General features: G+C 40.8%; 2 protein-coding genes across 5 annotated transcripts in view; one reads left to right on the forward strand and one right to left on the reverse strand.

Moving 5' to 3' along the window:
* Positions 1 to 1695: 1695 nt before the first annotated feature.
* On the reverse strand, positions 1696 to 17979 carry smc4 (structural maintenance of chromosomes 4). 2 transcript variants are annotated; one of them, XM_068711828.1, is made up of 24 exons: positions 17820 to 17979; positions 16238 to 16386; positions 15057 to 15247; positions 14379 to 14570; positions 13177 to 13353; positions 11033 to 11197; positions 10425 to 10552; positions 10043 to 10183; positions 9508 to 9658; positions 7532 to 7696; positions 7196 to 7429; positions 6846 to 7031; positions 6508 to 6669; positions 6033 to 6258; positions 5797 to 5873; positions 5090 to 5242; positions 4830 to 4956; positions 4546 to 4735; positions 4241 to 4385; positions 3721 to 3894; positions 3058 to 3240; positions 2733 to 2965; positions 2426 to 2609; positions 1696 to 1985 (listed from the first exon to the last, which is right to left on the reverse strand). In XM_068711828.1, the coding sequence occupies exons 2-24, from the start codon at positions 16374 to 16376 to the stop codon at positions 1821 to 1823; spliced, it is 3888 nt and encodes a 1295-aa protein (XP_068567929.1). In that variant the 5' UTR covers positions 16377 to 16386; positions 17820 to 17979; the 3' UTR covers positions 1696 to 1820. The 2 variants fall into 2 exon arrangements, with proteins under 2 accessions (XP_068567929.1, XP_068567938.1); XM_068711837.1 differs by lacking the exons at positions 16238 to 16386; positions 17820 to 17979 and adding an exon at positions 15987 to 16120.
* Positions 17980 to 18442: 463 nt separating this feature from the next.
* The window catches only part of ift80 (intraflagellar transport 80 homolog (Chlamydomonas)), a 34432-nt gene continuing 33723 nt past the window's right edge, over positions 18443 to 19151 (forward strand). For 2 of the 3 annotated variants that reach the window (XM_068711850.1, XM_068711868.1), the window contains exons 1-2: positions 18443 to 18708; positions 18905 to 18964. In XM_068711850.1, coding sequence (XP_068567951.1) covers positions 18930 to 18964 — 35 coding nt within the window. In that variant the 5' untranslated portion in view covers positions 18443 to 18708; positions 18905 to 18929. Of the gene's footprint in view, positions 18790 to 18904; positions 18965 to 19151 lie in introns of all 3 variants that reach the window. The other variant, XM_068711859.1, reaches the window with a different exon arrangement.

Below are 19151 nucleotides of genomic sequence, written 5' to 3' on the forward strand. Positions count from 1 at the left end.
GTGATCTTTAAAACACCATCTCAGGCTCTTAATATTGATCCTAGTGTAGCATCAGCTATATTTGGCGTCACAGACAACACTCTACAATGAGAAACACATCATGGCGTTTTCGACACTTCTTGTTCGTAGAAGAATATTGTTGCATTAGAAATCAACGAATCCACTTAAGGCGTCTATGTGGTTTAGTGACCTGATGCAATTCATACAGTTAGAGAAAATAAAATACTCACTTAGGGGGTCAAGGAACAAATTCTTCTCCACCTGGGACCCGGTTCTGATGTTTGTTTGTGTATAGTAACAAAAACAATGGAAATAGTCTAAGTACATGTTTACTGTATTCTATGTCTGCCAATATTTCCAAATTTAAAAAAAAGAATGAAAAAAGCTGGTCTGTGGGAGTTTCGGCGCTCGTCACCACTGGAGTATCCAGCAGTGTTTTTCCTGACCTCTGGATCGCCTTGTAACACTGACTTGGAGCCCATTGCTTCCTCCACAGACCAACTTTCCTCAGGTTTCCATAGGAACTCAGGGGCATGTATCTCCTTGGCTGCACGAATTGAACTGCACTCCGTCCTCTTGGTGTTGTCAAGTGTTATGTTCCTATTTATGGTATATTCTTCTAGGTTATGTTTATACTGCCTAACTAATCAGCATTCATTTTACCAACCATTTATCATACGTTAAGGTTTACAAAAATGTGTACAAAACTCCTGAGTCACCTTTCCCAAGATGCAGTGGGACATTTCAGTGCTGCTGCACATGTATCTCCTTACACAGGTTAACAGGGACCAGAGCTGTATGTGAACTCTAGAGCCTGGAGAGTGGAACCAGATACACAGTGGACCTGAGATCATGTTGCAGTGATGCTCAGCTCTGAGTGGGGGGGTGGAGCTGATCCCAGCTGACATTAGCGACAGACAACCATTCACACTCACACCTATGGGCAATTTAGAGTCTTCCATTAACCCAACTTGCATGTCTTTATACTGTGGGAGGAAGCCGAAGAACCCAAGCCGACACGGGGAGAACATGCACATTCCACACAGAGCTGTGAGGCAACGGTGGCAGCCCCCCCCCTAAATATCATGTACACAAGTATTATGCAAACTATAGTTCATATACATTACTGCAAGCATCACATACTGAAGACATTTTGATCTGTTGTATTTTTCTAAACTTGTTACTGTATTTTAAAAACATTGCAGTGTGTTCAAATGTTTTTTGTCGTATTCATAATAAAAAAAAGAAAAAGCCATCAGCATGCCACTGCATGATGGGTCACGAGTCAATTAGTGTTGCAGTATGTGTTAAAGTGGTGCTGAGAGCTCGATTAGCGGATGCTCCCTACAGTTGTCTTTGTAGTGTGAAATATTTTGTGTCCAAGCATCAGCTGACCTCAGCACAACGTGTGCAAATTAGTCTTGACCATTTATGCGAGAGTTGTTAAATGTAACCGTCTGTAAATTGACCATTGGAGCTTGTTTGATTACTGGAGTTGACATGGAATCTACAGGTCGGCCTGTCATAAGATTTTAATCACATTTACAGCACAAAATGTACTAAAATATCTTTCAAGGCCTCTAATCAGTTCAGTGACTGTAGATGTTTGAAATTCAACCTGAAGTGTGGACAGACACTCAAAATATATTCAAAGTTCGATGGTTACGTTTGTGCGTTTGCATTTAGGAAAAGATCTCGGAAGAAAACCTTTATTGGTTCAGATAGTTATAAAGAATAGCAGCATTTCATTATAAAAGGACAAGACAACAAATATTTACAGGACGTGTGAAAAGTAAAACATGACAGTTATCCTCTGAGCTTTAAGCAGTGACGGCATCGTGCTCTTTAAACACAATGGTCTTGGGGTTGATTCCCACACTCTTGGTGGTGTTGTGAGTTTTGTAGATGCCGATGAGACGATCGGCGATCTCAAACATGTTGTTCCTCAGGGAGATGATGATGAACTGAGCGTTCTTCGTTTGCTCCTGCACAGAGACGAGGGAAAGAAAACAAAATGACTGATCTGGAGAGATTGAGGTTAGAAACGTTTGTCTTAATCAAGTGTAGCCTAGCGGTGCTGTCAAATTGTAAACTGAAGAATTATGTAAATATTCACCCAAAAGCTGACAAAAAGTATCAGCACAGTGGAGGCTCACTTAAATGCTTAGTACTTTGTTTTGATCCACACTCCCGAAAAACAGGTGATTTGTCTGAACTCCCCCTTTAATCCAGTGTTACGCAACAGCACAGATTAGCTCAACAGTTCTGAGAATTAACTGGCTAAAATGTTGAAATACTTATTGTTGACTGTATCATTACACCACCTTCCTACTAAAAATGTACTTTGGCCCTAAAAGAGAGATCTTGAGCCCATGACTTCACCATGCAGCTCGTCTCATTGCCTAATAAACAGGTCAACACTCACATAAATGTAGCAGGCCACAATGGAGACGTTCTTGAAGTCGAGGGCAGCGTCTATCTCGTCCATGAAGTAGAGCGGTGTGGGCTTGTAGTGGTGCAGAGCGAACACCAAGGCCAAGGAGCTGAGGGTCTTTTCCCCTCCCGACAGGTTGAAGATCTTCTTCCAGCTCTTCTTTGGAGGACGCACACTAAAGAGCGGGAAACAGAAAATCAGAGCTTAAAACAAAAAAGGAGACGATTGAACAAGCAGCAAATGGGAATCAACACATGAGCCTTTGGTCTTTTGGCAGTTTGTTTGTCTCCTCTCTTACCTGAACATGATTCCCTCAGAGAAGGGGTCTAAACTGTCCACGAGCTCCAGCTCTGCATCGCCACCCAGTGTGAGCATCTGGTAGTTCTCCTTCAGCTTGTTTGTGATCATGTTGAATCCACTCATGAACTCGTTGAGGCGCTGCTTTCTCAGGTCCCCGTAGCCCCGTTTGAACCGGTCCCTCTCTGTGGTGATCTCGTCCAGCTGAGCCACGCGCTGCAGGTACAGCTCCTCCTGAAAACGCACAATGACACACGTTGACACCGTTGCTGTAAGCTAAGATTGACTAATGACTAATGGTTAGATGGAAGGATGTCTATTCGTACTTTCTTCTTGTACTCGGCAATGGCCCCAAGGTTGGGCTTCATCTGAGCGCTCTTGGTCTCCAGAGTGATCATCTTGTTGATGATGATGTTGGGATTGGAGATTTCTTCGAGTTCAGCAGACGTAAGAACAGGAAGTTCCTCGGCTGGCTCTCCCTCAATAGTATGAATGGACAGCTTGGTGGCCTGAAGAGTATAAAAGAGATTAGACACAACGGTAAAAAAAAGATCACTCTACAGATCATCAACAGGACTCACTGTAACTTCCAACAATTCAATCAATACAAAATAAAATTTAAAAAAAGCTATAGCTGCTTTTAATTCAGGAAAAACAAAAATACATCTGAAATTTTGAACACTGAACCATTTTTAATACAGAGCACATTTCAATTTCAATATCTAAAGTGCCTCAGAGATGATAATAATGTCAAGAACAGGTAATATAATCAGGCAAAACATGGAGAAATGTGAACAATTAAAGCAGAGCCCCTGAAATGACTCATTTAATGTTCAAGAAGCTTTTATTGCTCATTACCCTGTTGGAGCAATTTTTCCGTAATGCCGCAGATCTGCTTCTCAACTATTACTTCGGTTAGTAGAATGTCATTACTAATAGAGCCTACAGAACATAAAAACCCAAGTTGTACCTCACACTTCATCACCCACCTCTTTCTGCCAGTGTTTGATTTTGTTGTTGTGTTCAGTGATGTTGGTCTCGATCTGTTCGATGCGCAGCCGCACGCTGAGGGACTCCTCCTGCATGGCGTGCTCTTGCTGCTGCAGGACCTTTATCTCCTTCAACACCCCCTGGTACTGCTCCTGCACCTCAGGAAGTGCGGCCTAGAGGACAAGAAAAAAAAAGTGTGGTAGTCCGCTTGTTTCACTTTGTACTTAAAAGTACTCGAGATGTGGCGATTCTACAAAGTCTAAAATCGTATTTCAACTCTTTATTGTATTTTTCCTTCCTTTGTATGAAGTTTAGCTTTTCTCTTTTTTTCAGATTACAATAGTAATACGATATGGTTGTACACTGCAAAAAGACAAACTGCTGTCAAGAATGTCCCTTGGAGCAGAACACTAATATTTATGGATATACAGGTATAAAATATCACATTTTTCTGTGAAAAATCAGTCGAAAAACAAAAACAATGAACCTTAAACAGTCAGAAAAGTTAAGAGTGCCGACCTCAGCCTCCTGACAGGCCTTCATGACCTCTCCGGCCTCATCTTCCAGTTTCTTCAGGTGTTCAGTGAGCTCAGCCATGGATTTCTGATTCTCCTCCAGCTCAACCTGCACACGACTCACACTCTCCTCACACTTCTTCAGGTTGCTGCAAAGGGGACGAAAGACAGACATTAGCCTCTGTCAGAGTGGTAGTGGTTCAAATGTGTGTGGGTGACGGTGACCAACTGTCTTGAGCATAACTCAGCGGCGAGTGTGTGAACAATGCAAACACGCAACTACAGAGCTAAAACGTGCAGTTTCCTCACCGGTCGGCAGTCTTTATGGCTACTTTGGCCTTGGTTATGGTGGAGGAGCAGTCGTCCAGCTCCTTGTTGATCTTGTCGAGCTTGTCCTGCTGAGCCTTTAGCTTGTGGCTGTTGATGTCTACGATCAGGGTGTGGAGCCGTTTCACCTCGTTCTCCACCTTCCCAGCCCTGCTGGACGCCGCCTCATAGTCTGAAAGAGGAGGAGAGGGTTATGAAGGGAGAACGGAATAGCAGACAATGATGATTCAAAATGAACTTATTAACATATTTAACAATGACCCTACCTTTCTTGAAGGCCTCCAGGCTCTTCTCCAGCTGTTTCTGTTTGGCTTTGTCCGGAGCAGCAGCCAGCACACTGGCCTCAAGTTCCTTGATCTGAAGTTTCAAGTGAGCCTCCTGATCAGCTAGACTCTGAAGGAAGGACAGAAGGAAACGTGTTTCGTCACTAAATACCGGCACATTTTACGGATGGCTATGAAATAGTAGGGGTTAACATTAAGACAGAAACACAGTGACTGAACAGGAAGACGTGTATTTGTCGTACAGTCATGCTTTTGGCGTATTTTTCCAGCGTGTTCTTCATATCTCGGAGCTGTGGCCTCAGGCGCTGGACGCTCTCTTCTAGCTGCAACTTCTTCTCCTGGCAGTCCTGCAGCTTTGACACTTTCTCATTCAGCTTGCTCTCCATACAGTCGAGCTGCAGAAAAAACACGAAAATCATCACGTCTCAAACTCTCATAGCCTGCTGTGGTGATTGTCTAATGACAGGTTTACATCCAGTGTCTCAGAATTACGTCTGGGAAACGTGCTCATGGTAAAACTTAAATACTAGCCAACAGCGGGAATAAATAGGAGTTATTTAGGAAGGTTGCTTCACCCACGATATGAAAAACTAAATACAAATGCTAGTGTCACTTGTAATAAGAGTAGTTCTACACAAGTAAAAGATGAACATTTACATGAACAGTGGCCCAAAATATATACATATATTGAATTTAATCTGCTTTTTGAGTTATTCTATTACGAACTTGTGGTGCTTAGACAGTAGGTCTACTTGTGTATAAATGTAGCCATTACTGTGAACAAAATCTGTTAACAAGGAGTTAGAAGCTAAGAAACGTTGGGGGAAAGGTTAGTTGTCATTTTAAATCAAGTGCAAAACATTTTATGTAAAAAAATAAATAAAAAAAATGTCTTGGCCAGTTAGGACCAACGTTCTACTCCAAAACATGTGTTGTGATAAAAACTCACCTCCTGCTGGGAGACCTCAGCACCAATAGAGGAGCCCATCCGGCCCTTTAGTGCTCTTCCTCCTCCAGTCATGGTTCCTGTGAAGCACAATCGCACCACAGAGAGATTTAATTTTTTTTTATAAAAATAAAAATAAGAATCAGACTTGTAAAAACAGGATGTAGTATCTTTACTGAGAGCCATAAGATCAGCCAGGTACAGGTACAGTTATGATTAAAAAAAAGTGGGCCACCCACCAGCCATCTCAATGATCTGTCCCTTCAGGGTGACCACTCTCCAGCGCTTGTCTTTTTGGAAGGCCATCCGTGTGGCCTGCTCCATGTCCTGGGCCACCAGGGTGTCCCTCAGGGCAAAGTAGAAAGCTGGTCGCACGCTCTCATCCTTCACACGAACCACGTCAAAGAGACGAGGGCAGTCCTCTGGAGTGCGAATGGGAGCCATGTTTCTCTCCCACACCTTCATCTGGGGGGGGGGGAGTGAGGAGGTACGAGACGGCGCAGCCAGAAGAGGATATTATTAGTGTTGTCGGAGGAAACCTGAATAGCTCAACATTGTTTTAAAAACCCAGTAACAAAACGTAACAATTTTTGCAAATGTCAAAGACACCCTAGAGTGTAGCATGTATGATATTTAAACCAATCCATCCATAAAGAGACTAAATCCTCTGTTTATTCTCCTGACTCACACATTCAGAAGTGTAATGACCATTACCTTGTCAAGACCAATGAAGGTGGCGAACCCGATGTTTTGCTCTTTGAGGAACATGACACATTTCTGAGCCGTGTCAATGGTATCCACCAAGATGTTGTCCAAGGCGCCACAACTAGAGGAAATGGCCACATCATACTTCTCTTCAATGGCTCCGAGGTCTCCCTACAGGCACAACAAAAACATTACGACACTTCTGCTTTGTATTAAGTAAACTAAAAGACATTTGCAAAGGTGGAATTGGTGTTATTATATAGCCATGATGCACACCATAGCTAGATGACCAGGAATTATGTTGGCGCTGTGTAATCCTGTATATAAACTTTTCAACAGCGGTTTACCAATCTTCCGAAGATGCCAGGGATTCTGCCACTCCTCTTCTGCTGCATGAGGGCATCCAGGACTCTTCCTCGACTGCGGTTGGAGGACAGAGAGCTCTTGGCTTCATCCACCTTCTGCCTCATTTCCCTCACCACTTCCCTCGTCTCACTATCCGCCTTCATCAGCTGCTCCAGTGCTCCTTCATCCTGATGAGGAAAAGAAAAGGAGCAAATTAACTGCATGCAATGGGCAGAAATAGTGAAAAGATATAGTGAGCACCAGCTGGATACTTACGTGAGTAAGATATAAAATGTCCCATGGAAATGCCTTAACAAAAGCCATTTAAACAAGGTTGAGGTTGGGTTTTTACCTTTTTGAGCTCCTGTTCTTTCTGGGGTATTTTGACTTCCAGGTCTTTGATGGCCGCACGGCGCTCCCGCAGCGTGTCAGAAGTCGTCTGAAGCGTCTGCTTGGCCGTGTTGAGCTGTGTCAGAGCAGTGTTGTGGCGGCTGAGGTAGATGTCAAGCTCCGACTGAGCCAGGTCCATGCGAGACCGGGTCTCATTTACAGCCTTGCTGAGCTCCATCAGCTCTTTCTCTTTGCTCTGGAGAATACAAACAAGAGGAGAGGGGAAGTTGGAAGACTAAGCGACAATTCAAAAAATGTTAAACATGCAACAAAGTAACACCAAGACGTGTACACGCACCCCTTTGTCCTGTTGCAAACCGCTGGTCTCTTCCTTGAGACTCTCCATCACTTCCTCGAGTTTTTTCTCTTCTTTCACCTTCTGCTTCTCCTGTTCCTCCTTGCGAGCCGTTGCCTCAGAGATGGCCTTTTCACTGCTGGCTGGCACACCGCGCACCTCCTCCAGCTGAAAGATGAGCCAGGCAGCAGGAGAACATACAACAACAGATGAGATGTGTTCCACTCTGGATTCTCTTCAGATATGGCCACACCTGTCTAGGTACAGCTTAAGGACATAATTCACCAACAAACACTTCAACCAAACAAGAGTTTAACAGCCCTTTACCTCTTAAATTAGATAATGAGATTAAGGGATCAGTAAAGACTTTATTAGAACACAAGAGGTACAAAGTAAAGGGATTGAATACGCTTTTTGCAAGTGCCAAAACACACAACTGTAATAAACTATAAACACGTGTTCAGAACTGAGCAAGTGCTGGTTAAGTCTGCCACTTGACAGGACTGAAACAAGGCAAGGAGTTGTGTGTGTGTGTGTGTGTGTGTGTGTGTGTGTGTGTGTGTGTGTGTGTGTGTGTGTGTGTGTGTGTGTGTGTGTGTGTGTGTGTGTGTGTGTGTGTGTGTGTGTGTGTGTGTGTGTGTGTGTGTGTGTGTGTGTGTGTGTGTGTGTATATACAGTCTGTTTTGTAGGGTTAACTGAGGGTGAAATGTGAATGTGGCTGCTTGGGAGTGTTACACAAGCCAGGCCATAGTTGACTACCACTCAGCAGAACACTGCTCCCCAGAGGTCCGCCTGCCTCTGACCACGACGTTTCCAGAGCTCCAGCTATTGTAGGTGGAGCAGATAGAGTTTTAAAGCAGCGAGGGAGAAGAGAAGCTTTACCTGCAGTTACGAGGGAATGCTTAACTCTTCGTTTGTGTGAAAACATGTCTCAAAGAACAGAAACATTAGTGTAAGAAACAGGGACTCCATCAATAGTGAAACAGAGCACGAGTGGGTCGTCAACAGGCACACACTAACAATCAACTTGTGTGTTACTTCACAGCCCCCTAGTGGATAGTTTAGGGCAGATAGCTCTTCCTGTCATCAACTTTACAATTTGAAACTGGATTTTCTTAATGCATGTTAACTCATCTCACACTTTTGCAACTGAGACAGCATCGCGTCTAAGACCAATATGAATTAGTAGCAATATTCACATTTTTTTTGCATGAAAGCTGAATATCATGCAGAATAACATCAGCTGAATTTCTTCGTAAACTATACCTCTTCCAACAGCCAGGCTTTTTGTTTAAAATGCTACACTACCTTTCATATTTTTACACAAATTTACATTATCTTTAAAACTTGCTTTATTTTAATAAAAAAAATGCTTTATCTCTAGGAACTGCATCACTGTAGAATCCATGTTTATTATTGACAACATCAAATTAACCATAATTAAAAACACACATCACAAACTGTACACTGTTGTGCTTTCAATTTTATAACATGGACCTGTGAAATGAGGGAAAATGAAATAAAACCCTTCTCAACACGTGAAGTAAATGGGATTCATACTAAAGACAAGTTAAAATGTTGTTGGATTAATTTAGGGTTCTGTAAAGCCATGACGAATGTCATTTTCTCTAACCCTCCAAACAATAACCCGTGTGTTTTCTAGAAGCAACGGAAGAGTTGTATTTTTAGTGCCCATGTTTTTTTCTTGGCCACGGGACAAAACAAACAGCTACACTGGAGTGTGTTACCACTGGTGCTAGCTCGTCTTGATTTAGTACAACCCTGTATTTGTTAATGGATACGCATTGTAAATTATGGAAAAACAGATCATTATGCTCTCTTGACAGATTATGTGACCGTGTGCCTCTGAACACAGAGAATGCCTACTGTGAAGAAGTGAAATAATGACTGATACCCAGTTACATGAAGTCATTGAACTGTGTGTAATGGTGGACCACAATTTAAAAAGGCCAACACACCTTTTCCTTGTCCTTGTCCAGCTGCTTCTGCAGTTTCTTGTTCTTGCTCTTGGAGTGCTTAATCTTCTCACGCACTTCAACGTCCTGCAGGTCCAGCTGGGTGAACTTCTCCTTCTGCGTCTCGATGTACTTGTTGAGCTTATTTTGTTTCCTGGGGGAGTAACAGCAACAAATCAACTGAAATATTACATGAACTAAGGAGAATACGAAAAAAATGTGCAAAACAAGGTATACATAACAAAATAATAATCCCCAGATCTCTAACATAACACAGTAAACTATTCATAGTAAAGCTCAGACAGTTTAACAATGATCTATGATCATCAAAGCCAAAAGTTTTGGAAGGAGAGAACACTTTTCTATACTTCATGCAACCTTTTGTGTAACAATGACATTTTAGGACACATAACTTACAGATACTTCTACACTTTTATAAACCTGAATTGGAATGATTCCATTTGTAGAAAAGTTAGTAACCTTCTAAGCATGTTACGTTGGTTGGTGGGGGGGCAGAAGAGGACAGAAATAGTCTTACTTCTCCACATTTTTGAGCTCTTGGTTCATTTTCTCCGTCTCTTGTGATATCTTTGCATTTTTCTCAGTCAGGTCCTTGGTGTCCTCCAAGATCTTCTGCTTCTCCTGCTCTTTATCTACAACACGCTTGTGCAGATCATGACTAAAGGCAAAGAGATATCAGGGGAAACCGGTGAGTGGTAAAAGGTAATAGTTTCAACAGAACAGTTTACACACAAAGAAATTGGCACCTGACACCAACAGGAGGGTCATGCTGCCCCAGTGAGTTTTAAAAATAGAGTCCAACATTGGCAATCATTCAATATTTGTTTTCTATGCTATTGTTGGGTCAGGTCTACGTTCAAATCTAATGACATTACATTATTTGTTGCTGGTGCACTCACACATAATATTGGCAGAGCTGACTCTTGTGTTTGAAGATGTCATTTTCCAGAGTGAGGAACTCCACAGCTTTGTTCTTTTCTCCCTCCAAAGCGTTCTTCTCCTTTTCCACAAGCTTTACTCGGTTTAGCTAGTGCAGGGAACATCGCAGGACTTAATATCATGCGACAAACCGTTGATATAAATTATATACAACTTATAATGCATTAGTAACATGTAAAAAAAAAATGTGGTGCCACATAAATATTTTTGATAAAAGCTACAATAGCATTCATTTGTTTCTAATCACTCCAGTATCAAATTACTTATACTGTAAAAAATAGAAAATAAAAAAGTAAAAAGAAATTTGTCAATGTTGAATAATGACTGATATTGTCATATGATAAGATACCAACTTATCTTACACAACTATAAAAATTATTATTTATTATCATTTCAGATATGTGACACACACACACACACACACACACACACACACACACACACACACACACACACACACACACACACACACACACACACACACACACACCAAATTAAGTCAGGACGCAGGAAGAAGCATTGGTTTGCTTAGGAGTGTGTGAGCAGATAGTGTGTGAGTGCATGTCACCTTCTCCCCCCTCTGCTCATTGAGCAGCTCAATGCGGCGCGCCAGGGTTAGGATCGGCTCCTTGAGGCGGTAGGAGCCGATGATGTCCTCCAGGTACTCCAGCATGCCCTCGTCATGCTCCGTCTGACCTTTAGGCTTCATCATGGCGATCTGCTCCACCTCGCCCTAAGTACAGTCCAGAGCAACACATCACTCACTGAAAACAGAGCTAAAAGTTCTCATAAAACACTCATATAATTAAATTTAAAAAAAAAAAAATGCCCTCAACACTCATTTTTGAGATATGGGGTTAATTAAAATCATATCTCTAGACTTAAAAATAATGCTGGTCTACCACACACACACACACACACACACACACACACACACACACACACACACACACACACACACACACACACACACACACACACACACCTTGGCAAACACATACTTTCATGTACAGTGTACATAAAAACATCTCTAGAGGCTCCCTTTGGGAGTACAATGACTTTTCCCACTCAGTGAAAGTGAGAATAACCACCAGCATTTTACTGGGATAAACAATCAGATAAATAGAAAGAGAACATAAAATTAAAAAAAATTAAAAATATGATTCAATCTGATGAATGGGTAAATTGAAGCATTTTAAAATGTCTGTGATAAAACGGAGTTAGAACACTTAGAAGTATTAATGTTGTAACACATAACCTTACCACCCCACCAACAATCACCGAGTCTAGTGTTATAAATAAAATTATAATTATCAAATTAAAAGTGATATAAAATGAATGCTTTTAATTGAAGGAAAATGTTGACTTTGTAGCTACACCTTGGTGGAAATACCAAATACTACACATACTATTTCTCCAGATGTTGGGGACAACTCTCCAATCTAATATTTGTCTGAACATTTTTTTTTTTTTTTTTAGGTGGGCTAGCTCAGGGTAACCATATCTTTACATAATACTTTTTGATGTTAAACATATCAACTGCATAAATAGAAAAATCTAAGTCCCAAATGATGCTTCATTTACACTGTATGTAGGGGAAAACGGCAGCTCACATATTACTTTTAAGTATGAAAGAAAAGAGAAGCCAGTCGAGGTCGTCATTCTCTGTTCTGACCGGTGCACAAAACAGCCAGCAATCCCTCAGCTAAAGCCTCTTCCCAAACTCATGCTGCCATGTCATAGACAGAGAGCTGAAAACCCAACATTGAAGACCATTGAGAATGGACTTACACACTCGCACACACAGGAAGTCAAGCAGGACACATGTAATCAACCAACTAACCACAAAACCACAGTGGAGGGTAGAAACTAAGTGTTAACCCCAAACTACCACAGACTGTAGAAATAATAGAATTTAAAAAAGGGACAACAAAGTTCTGCTCTGACCTGTCATCACCCCATAAGCCTCGGGTTCATCAGCAATAATAGGCAAGATACACATGTAATACAATCAGAAGGGATAGCAGTGCAACTAGTCAACTCATTTAAACTCACAATGCTAAATTAAAAAAAATAATTAAAATGTATACAGGAATGCATTACATTCACAGTAGAGGTAAAGAAACCAAACAAACAACATGCTGAACCAACATTAAAGCCATGGTAATGGAGGGAGTTTGACCCAGCCACACTGAAGCAGCACTGCTAATATTGGGTTCTATTCTCACACGCCAATATTTACGTGCTGCTAAAGCGTGGCAGGTACATGAGACAGGGAAGTCCAACCCGTCCCCACTGGAGGGTCAACCCCATTGAATATTACCCCAGTTAAAAAAAAAAAAAACACGAGTCAGTTGTTCAACTACAGCAACTCACATCCAGGTCCATGTACAGGTGAAATTGCATTTTTTCCTTAAAATTCTAAAGCAGCAAATAATGGTTCGCACCTTTCCACATTGTTTCAAACCATGATGCGCTGCTATAGCAGTCCAAGGGCTGGCAGAGGGCTCATCCTCTCCTTTACTAGTCCAGTGCAACAGGTTACTCCCACAGACAGGCTTTAAGGCAGCCATCAAACATTTCACTCAAAGAGAACGAAGAGCAGGAAAACTGTCATAATGGGATGGTCACAGCAAGGATAAACAAATTAAATAAAAAATAAAACGGATTTAGAAGTGCATGAGGAAATTGTATTAAAAAATGTACAATTACCTGCAAGATCAGAAATCTGTTGTGGTCGAGATCAATGCCATGGCTCCGAAGTAAAGCCCCCACTTCTTTGAATGTGGCTTTTTTGCCATTGATATAGTAGCCTGAGGAACCGTCTTTGTTGGCAGTCCTGGAAACATAGAACTTGCTGTTGGGGATGACTTCGTAGTCATCTCCTTCCTGGCTCAGAGGGGGGAGGGGTAGAAGACACAGAGCAGCTTAGTACATAAAAGTTCAGGAGAAACTTGAACAGCTCCACACATCAAATGATAATACTCATAATACTGACACACTCACTGAGAGTGCTTAGAAAAAAACACTGCACATCAACACCAATTAAGAAAAAGGCTCGTTTGAAAAGCACAAAACACATCTAGGCCAGCTACAGTAGCATGCAAGTACAGTAAACCATATCAATATTCAAGTGTTACATTTACAAAATTTGAACAACATGTTAGATATAATGATGAGATTTATAAATGCATTGCAAAAAGGTAGTGAATCTGCCTAAAATGTATTCATTCTAAAACAAGTCTAATAATCTAAGTTGTGTACACTACTTATTAAAAAACTATTTTTAAGTTTCGAAAACGGCCGATTGTAAAGTCGGCAGAATTCATAGAATTATGCCATTAGTTTGACAACTTGATTTCAATTTATTGTAAACTACTGGACCAAACAGAAATACTTAAAATAATTAATAAATAACTTAAACCCCCTGTGGCAGATCAAATACAGAAACATGTTTAACCCCAATTCGTAACACTACAGTCAGTTTTGAAAGTAATTTGTGATCTAATGAAAAAGAATAAATGTGTCTCTTAATACAAATACCCATTTCAGTGACTTTTCAGTTTATTCAAATAAGTAGAGCCTAGTCTCTAAATAGCACATTTAAAAATTGTTTAAAATAGAGGAAAGAATTGTAGCACATTATGAATCGGCAATGGCATGTGTGGGTGTTAGTTGTAATTTTCATGACTGCTTTGAGTCTGTTAAGTCACTGGTGTGATCATTGTGGAGCAATATTATCCCATAACCATTGAGAAAAAAATGTATTTAAAATTCAAGAAAAATATCTATCAACTAGAAAATATTTCAAATCACCTGTTTTAAATAGACTGTATTTATCAATTTAGGGAGAGGCCAGAGTGAATGTAGTGTGTGAGTGTGAGAGATGAAGATAAATATATATATACACACACCTTATCAATAATCTTCTGAAAATGCACCTCCACAGTGCAGCTCTGCACATCCTTGTGGTTATCAGAGCTGTGAATCAGCACCGAGAGCTTTTTAGATCTGATCTTTTGAGCTCTGTATCCAAACACAAAGAGCATTGAATCTATCACGTTGGACTTCCCACTCCCATTTGGACCAATGATGCACGAAAAGCGCTGAGAAAAAAGGTGAGAGAGAAGATTAAAAAAAAATATATATATATGTTAATCAATTATATAAAAATATACACAAACAAATACTGTGAACGGCATAACATTCCACGCGGTATATTAACATTTAAGCATAGTAACACTGTGACAGTGAATGTATTCCCAGTGGGTGTAGATCACTACCCCTTGCTCCACACACTCACTAAATCAAAATGGAGTTGTGTGACTTTTTCCACCTTTAACATTTTTTTTTAACCCAACACATGTTCTAATAGTATGAAACATTTTTAATAGTGTCAATAATATTTGTTGTGCCTTTTGTGTCTACCATTATGCAAGGCAACATGTACAGTGGCATAATATGACATTAAAGACAAATACACTCAACTTGAGTCACACTACAAATGATTATAAATCTGTGAGCTTAACACTACACATTAACGAGGTATTTCCCACGCAGGCTTGATGTGTTGTAACCATGTTTGGTCGTACCTTGTGAAAAGGCCCCAGAATCTGCTCGCCTGCATACGATTTAAAGTTGCGGTTGACTAAATGTGTTATCATGAGGCGAGGAGCGCCCGGTTCATTGGTCATTGCTGGGGGCGGGGGTGGAGGGATGCTGCCGAGAATCTCCTCCAAACTTCGGTTATCAACCGCCTCGGCAGCTTCCCCGTGAGACGGATCTGTGGCACAGAAGAAAGAAAGAAAGAAAGAAAAAAAGAAAAAAAAAAAGAAAAAAAAAAAAAAACTTTAATTCCTCTGTGCGAGTCGTTTCAGGTGGGGGACAGTGCTGCGTGGGGGAGGGGTGGAGGAGCAAAAACAAAACAAACAAACAGCAGTCAAACAACGACTCCAGAGAAAGTTGACAGGCATTCATTTTCTTTGTTCTAAAAAAAAAAAAAAACAAACAAGAGCCAAACCCGAAAGAGACCCGCTTATAAAACATATTATTATACAAACGCACTCCACGACACGCGTTTATACGTGTGAGTAGATGCGCCACATTCATTTCTTTTCTCCCTCTCGTTAATAAATAAGTGCATATTTCGATCATCAGCGTCACCTTTTCACTCATTTTTAACTGCACTCAAAACGCAGACAGGGGAAAGTCTTGTTTTTGTGATTGAAATGAATAACGTTAAACCGATTATGTTGCCATCACACCAACAACGACCTGTCCACAATCTATTGTGCTCACAGAAGCATAAACAAGCTGAGGGGTCGATGTTTGTAAATCTAATTCTTGCAGCCAGAATTGAGCATTTCAACACATTCTAAAGCATGGAAACATCACTTGGTCTTCTTCTGAAGCTTCGCGTACAATTTAACCATACAAATCACATTTTATGAAGTTATAAGAATAACGCCAAAACTCCCTTTTGATCTTACTCCATAAAACACTTTATTATCGAAATGAATTACCTCGTTTGCTGAGAAGATCCGGGGAAGAAGAAGTACATTCGACGATAACAAAATCATCTCAAAAACTATAAGAATTTTATTGATGACTGACATTTTAGAAACTTAAAAAATACTAAGAAACAGCCACTCTAACTACGTGTTTTAAGTAAGAAAAGTGGTGGCAACTGGCCACTACGACGACACACGCAGAGCCATTGAGTGAACACAACTTATTTAGATTCACAGACACCAACACAGCCTTTGTTACTTGCCAGTTGTCGGCGGTGCCTCCTCTGGGCCATTGGAGCTGGTTTGTTGAGGTACATCCAGCTCGTCTCCGGAGTCATCCCGAGGCTGAGACCCTTTCCCTCTGGGCTTGGCAGTGGAGCTCTTTGCAGTTTTAGATGGCATGGTTTGAAATCTTAAGGGGTCATTGAGGGGGAGAAGTAATATCCATGAGTGGGTCTGTCAATCTCTCCACTTTTAGGTCGGTCACACGCAGCTTCTGTTGTCAGGCTTTAATCATTACCAGTCAGATCCCACACTGACGCCCATCAAACTGGTAGTCCGTATATTTTTTTTTTTTCAAATGAGACCATATTTTTTTGTGGATTTAAAAAAGACAAAGTAACAACACGAATAACAATGTTTGAGTTTGTGACCTGAACACATTTAGTTATTATGAGATAACATTAAAAGAGATGGGAGCGTTAAGGCTGCCAATCTGCGTGATGATTGAAGCAAACTACTTGCTATTCTAACACCAAACAGTCAAAATGAACTTCCACCTGTGACAGAATGTTTTAGTAACGTGTGCATCTAACGCATTTGACTCGCGCGTCAGAGTCGGACGGTTAATGACTCAATGATGTGAATAACAGAAAATAAGGTTAACGTAACGTTAACAACAAAGTCAGTTAATATGCAAATAAATAAATCCTCTACCCACAGCTCAGTCTAACCTATGTTACGGTAATCACTGAATAGACGCAGCTAAATGGGCTCTCTGGTCGGTGGTAAAGACACAACGATGTCCCAAACTGACACTAATAATAACTTTAATCCCCTAAACTTGTATGTAAATCAGATGGGCCAACCTAACTCTCTTATTAGGACATTCAAATAAATGGAGCTAACCTTAACTTTATGGCATCATTGGGCTAATAACTACTAACGTTAACTACGTACGTCTGCTAAATAAGGACCGTAGTAACGCTATCGTAGCTGGGCCACCGGATAAGTGAAGTGTGCCACGTTACTGGATTGTTTGTCAGTTTGCTAATGTTAACGTTAAGTTAGCAGCTGTAGCTAACGTTGACTATCTGATGTGAACGCCACAGCAAAGCTAACGTACTGGCTAATTTTGCCTAGCAAACGTCTGCGTTGTGGAACGTTAACGCAACGCTGTAACGTTAACTGTAACGGTAACTGTACGCAAGTAAGCGTCATCTGAATTGAAATGGGCGCTTAACAGCACTACTAACATAGCCCAAGATAAAGTAGTTGACGTTATCCAGACAAAGGCATTACAGCTAAAATGTTTGCAACGATCTGCATCATTAACATAAACTCAGACGATCGGAGATGTAACGAACATATTACTGTTAGGGGTGTGTCTACGAAAAAGGCACATTTTGCTGCAAATTGAATATTAGGCAAAAAAGCGACCATCTCTCATTACATTCCAGAGTATTGATAACGTTGATCAGTACGTTTCTCGTCGTTGCTTGTAGTCAAAACGCAAATTAACGTTAATGTTAAATCTGGTTAGAAACTAACGTTATGCATTTCAGCAAATAGACGGAACCCCATCATTAATTTACTCAGCATTAAAATGTATTTTTTTCAATATACCTTCCACAATAAAGGTACAGTCTGTGAAGAGTCGTTCTCTCTGACCCCAATTCGCGATTTCGAAAAAAGTATTCGTTAATCCAAGATTTGGGCAAATATAATCCACAAAACTCAGCCCCGTGTCATTCCGAGTCTCCTCTCTTGGTTGAACACTCTAACTTGTAAATGGCGCCTAAACTGTGCCGTCGAACCAGATTCGTTATATACTGACGCAAGGCACCATGGAACGTTCAAAGGGCAACGGAAAAAAAACACGAAATTCAAAAAAGGGGACGAAGCCAACTACGCCTCGCTCCACACAAACAATAATCATACGACACAAATACTCGGGCGAAAACATGCAGAAAGCAAAAGTATTTATTTACAATGTTATATGATTTAAGATTATTGTCAGATTCAAACGCCTAATGTTTTCTATGTGTTTAAACGGTTGGCTGGTTACAGTAGAACGAAGTCCCGACTGGAGGGATAGAGTGTCTCTGTATTTTAATGAGTGATATTAAATACGTTATATTTATTTAACAGATTTCATTTGTAATCATCATTCGAAATATCCGTTTTCATAGAAGCGAGACTTTATAACTCTCGCGAGATATTTCTGTTCAAGTCTTTCATGACCCAGATAACATGGCTGCCAGAGATTAGCCTTGATACCGTTAGCAAGAAAGTGTTGCTTAGTAATGGATAAGGCGTGCTCTGGACAGTATTGGCTCTTAATGGATCTTGTGCTGGAGTAAATGACACGCATACATATCTGGTGGTTTCATAATAAAGTCGGTAACCACAGAAGGACTGTCTGTTTTAACCAGAAAACCAAGTTAACGTTAGCATTCACGTTAGCATGAAAGGCTCGGGGACATCTCAGGATTCACGTTAGCAACAGTGGCAGGTACCGTAGCAACAGCAGACGCTTGTTTAATTCACCGTCACAGTTACCAGAGCATGCTAACGACTAAGGCTAATCTACAGGGTACTGTTCAACGATTTGGTCTTTTGTGTTGTTTCTTTCTGTGTGTTGGTTTGACATCGATGTGATAGAATGAGCTTTAATGTGAGGTACTGTCTCTAACTGATGTTTTGTTTAGGGATCAACGGAGCAAACATACAACCATGAGATTGAAAACATCGTTGCTACAGGAACCCAAACATATCCTTTTTATGATGTTGTGTTTCTGTACACCTGAAATATGTGTAACGTAACACTACGTCATTATTAACCAGTATTAATATTTGCACCACTAGATGTAACGTTAGCAATATAGCGTTAATTATAGTAATTGGTACCTCCTATTGCTTGGTTCGACCGAGCACCTTAGTTGTACCAAAGATAAA

This window comes from Cebidichthys violaceus, unplaced genomic scaffold (genome assembly GCF_023349555.1).
Source record: "Cebidichthys violaceus isolate CVI_PGR_0920_01 unplaced genomic scaffold, fCebVio1.0.p SCAF_1, whole genome shotgun sequence".
Classification (NCBI taxonomy): Eukaryota; Metazoa; Chordata; class Actinopteri; order Perciformes; family Stichaeidae; genus Cebidichthys; species Cebidichthys violaceus.

What these genes read in the sequence shown, in the direction of transcription:
- smc4 (XM_068711828.1), bottom strand. Translation starts at nt 16,376, where the DNA reads ATGCCATCTAAAACTGCAAAGAGCTCCACTGCCAAGCCCAGAGGGAAA. An exon ending in ACAGATCATTGAGATGGCTG is followed by an intron (nt 5,874 to 6,032) that starts GTGGGTGGCCCA and finishes TGTGCTTCACAG; the next exon opens with GAACCATGACTGGAGGAGGA. An exon ending in TTGCCGAGTACAAGAAGAAA is followed by an intron (nt 2,966 to 3,057) that starts GTACGAATAGAC and finishes GTGCGTTTTCAG; the next exon opens with GAGGAGCTGTACCTGCAGCG.